The following is a 5585-nucleotide window of genomic DNA, read 5'->3' as shown; positions in this document are numbered from 1 at the left end:
TTTTTTTTTGTTTGGCCTATTTTGAATTTGGGAGTTATTTTTTAGAATTATTTTGCCTCTCGCGACACGTTCGACTATTCGCGACAATACGTTTCAACCTCTGTGTATAAACGTTTCAACGTTCCGGTAAACGTTTCAACGTTCCAGTAAGTACTGGAAAAAAAGATTATGTGGAAGGGAGGACTGAGAATCATATTTCGAAGAGCGGCAGTAGGGTTCATATTGCTATTATATTGCCGGTCGAAGCACTAACAGTATAAGAAATAAAAATTAGTACACATATGGTGATATAGAGATATACAAATACAGGATGCTGGGGTATTTTGCTAAAATTTGTAATAATTTATAAGTAGACCGGAAGTGGACCGGAAGTAGACCGGAAGTAACTTAGCACTTACTTTTAACTTAGCACTTAGCTTTAATTATTGAAAAATAAAATTTTAGCAAAAGTTACAGAGGGATTTTCAAAAATTAGCAATTTTGCACTATGAAAATTGGAATTTGAGCTTTGACCTTTTTTTTTGCGCTTGTATTGTGTCACTTTTGTAACAGTCAAAGTTCGATTTTGAGTATATTACTGTATAGGTATACACAATAAAAGTAAACCAAAATTTCGGGGGTGGCTTAGAACGTACCGTTCTCCCTACTCTACTAATATTAGCGAAAAATTAACAGAATATTTTTCTTAGATCAATTAATGAGGATGAAGATCAAAAACATTTACAACTCTTGGCTACTAATGTATAGGTCATTATCTTGAAAAGTACGCTAAATTGGACACTATTTTGAATTACTCAAATTGCTCAAGGTTGAAAAAAGTGGCATCAATCGGATCTGAAATGTACATAACATAAGCTTTCAAAGACAGCCAAAACATTTTATTTATACCTCAAATGCAGCCTTTCGCTTTGGCACCTAGACTAATGAGCATGAAGGAACACATTTAACTTGGTTCATTAAATGTAAATACTTATGCACCAATAATACAACGAGGTACTACAAATGTACGTAGAATAGAGAAGAAATTAGTTAAACATAGTCAACTATAAATCAGAAACCGATTTTATGCCCATTCTTATGCCGCATGCTGCACAGGATAACCTTTTTAAAAATAGCATATTTCAGTCTTACACTATTTCATCAGCATAACTTGTTATACTGGGTGATTTTTTTAACCTGAATCATTTGAAAATCTTGAAAAAAAATCATTTTTTTGTAGGATGATTTCTTTTCAAGATATTCAAATGATTCAGGTTAAAATAATCACCCAGTATAGAAGAGAAATACTTCAAGAAGCGATCGGAACAGTGTACACAACCATAATTATGATGCTGTAATAAAAAATCTATTGGCTGTAGTTTAGATGTTAGAGGGTGAGGCTGTTATGTGGGTGAACTAGGTTCGATTCCATAAGATGGACTACCTTAGATACGATTATTTTATGTCGTGTCTCTGCTTTAAGACATTCTGGGACTCAGTTCACTTAAGCGCTACTATCCTGCCATCAGTAAGTTACGACTCTCCTATATAAAAGCCACCTAAAATATGTTAATATTTCTGAATTCATTCCGTTACAAGGATCTACATATCTGCCATTACCTGCCAATATTAAAAACAAAACAGCCGTGGTTAATATAGAAAATACCTACCAGAAATGCTTTTTGTGGTGTATTTTAGCTGCTTTGTACCCAGTTTCAAGAAATCCCCAGAGAATAACTTATTATAAACAATATGAACACAATTTTGATGATGCAATGGAGGGTTTGGAATATCCAATATCTGTTCAGAATATTGATAAATTTGAAAAAAGAGCCAGGGATATGAATGGGAGACAATTATCTATTAATGTATTTATTTGCTCCACTGGCCGTGGCAATTGCTTGATAGAACCTCTCAGAATCAGTACAATTGATGATGATTCTGCTGTCCCGATTGATCTGCTCTTAATTGAAGGGGATGATACATATCATTACACTCTGATACATAATCTTGAAGCTTTAGTGAGAACACAACTAGACAAATCCAATACAATATTCAAGTTGTGCAGAAGATGTTAATGTGTATTTGATGGCAGGAAAATGGTAAATGGGGTTCGGGAAGTGAATGCAGAAATTGCAAAAAATAAGTTAATTGAACATTTAAAATACTGTAAAAATCATAAACCTGTTCATATGGTGATGCCCAATCCAAGTGACTTGACTTGACTTACTTGACTTATTTCCTGTTACTCCGCTACGGAGCATAGGGCCTCAACGAAGCATCGCCAACGGACTCTGTTTCCAGCCATCTTCCTTATCTCGTTCCAGGTCTTTCCTGCTTCCCATATTTCTTGCTCTATTGTCCTTCTCCAACTCATTCTTGGCCTTCCTCTCCTACGTTGTCCTTGTGGATTCCAGCTCAATGCTTGTCTCTCTATTGCCGATGGATCTTTCCTCAATGTGTGGCCAATCCACTTCCACTTTCTTCTTTTGATCTGTATTGCCACCGGTTCCTCTTGCGTACGTTTCCATAGATCTTCATTTGAGATAATATCTGGCCAATATATTCCCAGAAGTTTCCTTAGGCATCTGTTTATGAATGTCTGTAGGTCTTTAGTAATTTTCTTTGTTACTTTCCAAGTTTCACATCCATAAAGGAGAACTGACTTCACATTAGTTCTAAAAATTCGCAGCTTAGTTCTTATTGAAATTTCTCTGGCTTTCCAAACTTTATATAGCTGAATAAATGCCACATTTGCTTTCCTAATTCTTGATCTAACATCATCTTCTGTTCCCCCTGTATTTGTCACCAAACTCCCCAGATATGTAAACTCCTTAACCTCTTCAATATTTTCCTCATTCAAGTGGAAATTTTCCATCTTTTTTACATTTGTTCTTAATGATTTCGTCTTTGTACTATTTATCTTTAAACCAACTCTTTTCCCTTCCTTATCCAAATCTCCTAATTTCTTTTCCATATTACGGTATGTGTGAGACAGCAGACAAACATCATCTGCAAAACACAAGTCTTCTAGCTGTTGGGTGAGACTCCAATTTATACCTCTCCTTTTTCCTTCCGTTACCCTCTTCATTACTTTATCAATTACCATCAGAAATATTGTTGGTGACAAAATACATCCTTGCCTTACTCCTGAAATAACTGGTATTGGATCCGTAAGTTTCCCCTCATGCACAACTTGGCATGTGGAACCATCATAGGAGTTTTTGATAAGATCAATCATATGTGCTGGAATGCCATATTCTTTTACAATTGTCCACATTTTCATTCTATTTACAGAGTCAAATGCTTTCTGGAAGTCCACAAATATAAGGTACATATTAGAGAAGTATTCCATACTCTGTTCTATAATAATACGCAGTGTATTTATCTGATCTATACAGGAACGGTTGCTTCGAAAGCCTGCTTGTTCTCTCCGGATCTTTTTCTCAACACATCCTTTAATTCGGTTTAAAAGAATTCTACTTAGAACTTTACTAGGAACTGAAAGTAGTGTTATGCCTCTCCAGTTATTGCAGTTAGTAATATCTCCCTTCTTAGGTATTTTTACTAGTAAACCTCTTTTCCAATCTTCTGGTATTGATTTTGTTTTCCATATTTTTGCAAAAAGTGGTTGTAATATTTCTATTGTCATATCCATGTCTTCCTTAAGAATTTCTGGTGGAATGTTATCAATTCCAGGTGCTTTACCACTCTTTTGTTCTCTCAATGCTTTTTTAATTTCTTCTTTTGTTGGTTCTTTAGTAGTTATTTCATCTTCTATTTCATATTCTGGCATTTCTTCCGGTATTTCAAGCAAATCTTCTGTCCCTTCTATGGTTTGGTTTAATACTTCTGAAAAATGTTCTTTCCATCTATTGAGCTGATTTTCCTTATTCGTAAGGAGTACTCCATCTCTATTTCTCACTGGGCTATTCCGTATGGTTTTCTTTTGAGACAAGATCTTTGTAATTTGGTACACTTCCTTCATATTTCCCTCATTTACTGCTTTTTCTGCCTTCCCTGCTAACTCACTGGTCCATTTTCTACGGTCAGCTCGCGCACTATATTTCACTTCATGATCTTTTTTCCTATATTCTTCTTGTAATTCTGCTTTCTTTTTCCTAGTTTTACACATATTAATCTTCTGCTTAATGTGTTTCCTTTCTTCTATTTTCCTCCAAGTTTCCTCTAACATCCAGTTCTTTTTCTTAGGGTTTCTATATCCCAAAACTTCTTTTGATACTGTTGTAAATGTATTTTTCACCTTTCCCCAGTGTTGTTCCACCTCATCACCATCCAGCTCCCCTAGTTCTTGATATTTGTTTTGAAGTTGCAACTTGAAGTCCTGTTTTACACTATTATTCCGTAGTTTTCCAATGTCAAACTTTGTGCTTTGTTTATTAAATTTCTCCTTTGCAGCCATAATTTTTACCCTAAAACTAGCTACCATAAGATGATGATCACTGCTAATGTCTGCTCCACGTTTACTTCTCACATCTAATAAAGATGTTCTCCATTTCCTACTTATAGCTATATGATCAATCTGATTTTGAGTTCTATGATCTGGGGATACCCAAGAGATCTTATGTATATTTTTGTGTGCAAATAGTGTACCTCCAATAGTCATTTCATTTGAGGCACACCAATCTACAAACATTTCCCCATTTTCATTTCTATCACCTAGACCATGCTTGTCAATCACTTGCTCCAGTCCAACATTTTCTGAGCCAATTTTAGCATTTAAATCGCCCATTACAATAATAACATCTTTCTTCTTAACCTTATTTATAGTGTCTTGTAATTCTTTGTAGAACTCTTGCTTTTCTTCTATTTCTGCTTGGTTTGTAGGTGCATAGCATTGTATGATGCTCACATTTCTAACCTTTGCCTGTAATCTGACCATAATTATTCGTTCAGATACAGGCTTCCAGTCCAATATACTTCGAGCAGTCTTCTTGTTTATGAGTATGCCTACTCCATTACGATGTTCATCATCTTCATTTGGTCTACCTGAATAGAGGAATGTCATACCACTAGATGTTTTCATCTCTCCAAATTCATTCCAACGCACTTCGCTCATTCCCAAGATGTCCAACTTATATTTCTCCATTTCTGCTTCTACTTGTTGCAATTTTCCTGCCTCATATAATGTTCTAACATTCCAAAACCCTACTACAGTTTTCTTTTTAAGTCCAAAGGTCGTCAACAGTTTGTCCGTCCGGCTATTTCCTCGTTTGGTTTCTTTAATAATCTATTTTAAGGGTAGTGGGTTATTGGCCCTCTGACCCCGAGTGCCATGATGGGGCTGCCATCTTTAGGCCTTGGCACTTGCCACTCCACAATGTGGGACACAGATGCAGATGGTCGCATTTGTTTGTTTGGGACTGGGTAGGAATATTGGGATAGGATATACTAGGTAAGATGGGGCGTTGCAGAACGCCTTAGTCTGGCTTCTCTTCTGAGACCCGTCCAGCATGGGTGACCCTGCTGGTAGAAAATCTACCGCTGGCATAGCTCTCAGCCTCAACAAAGCACGCAAACCCCTCCGCCCGCACGGTCAGTGCTACTTTAAGGCGGCGTTCCCTGGAGGGGAAATACTGTAAAAA

At 36.3% G+C, this 5585-nt stretch overlaps 1 protein-coding gene across 1 annotated transcript; it reads right to left on the bottom strand.

The window, feature by feature from the left end:
* Window positions 1-228: 228 nt before the first annotated feature.
* LOC145982707 (uncharacterized) lies at window positions 229-5089 on the bottom strand. Its single transcript, XM_083116074.1, has 2 exons — window positions 3688-5089; window positions 229-248 (listed from the first exon to the last, which is right to left on the bottom strand). The coding sequence occupies exons 1-2, from the start codon at window positions 5087-5089 to the stop codon at window positions 229-231; spliced, it is 1422 nt and encodes a 473-aa protein (XP_082972200.1).
* Between the last annotated feature and the right edge of the window lie 496 nt (window positions 5090-5585).

This window comes from Lepisma saccharinum, unplaced genomic scaffold (genome assembly GCF_977018435.1).
Source record: "Lepisma saccharinum unplaced genomic scaffold, izLepSacc3.1 HAP1_SCAFFOLD_348, whole genome shotgun sequence".
NCBI classification, from domain to species: Eukaryota; Metazoa; Arthropoda; class Insecta; order Zygentoma; family Lepismatidae; genus Lepisma; species Lepisma saccharinum.
The sequence above is the reverse complement of the archived record's forward strand: the minus strand, read 5'-3'. Positions and strand labels throughout refer to the sequence as shown.

Coding starts and splice junctions, on each gene's coding strand:
- LOC145982707 (XM_083116074.1), bottom strand. CDS start 5,089: ATGGAGAAATATAAGTTGGACATCTTGGGAATGAGCGAAGTGCGTTGG. Junction 249..3,687: donor ATTGAGAGAACAAAAGAGTG/GTAAAGCACCTG, acceptor TTATACTGTTAG/TGCTTCGACCGGCAATATAA.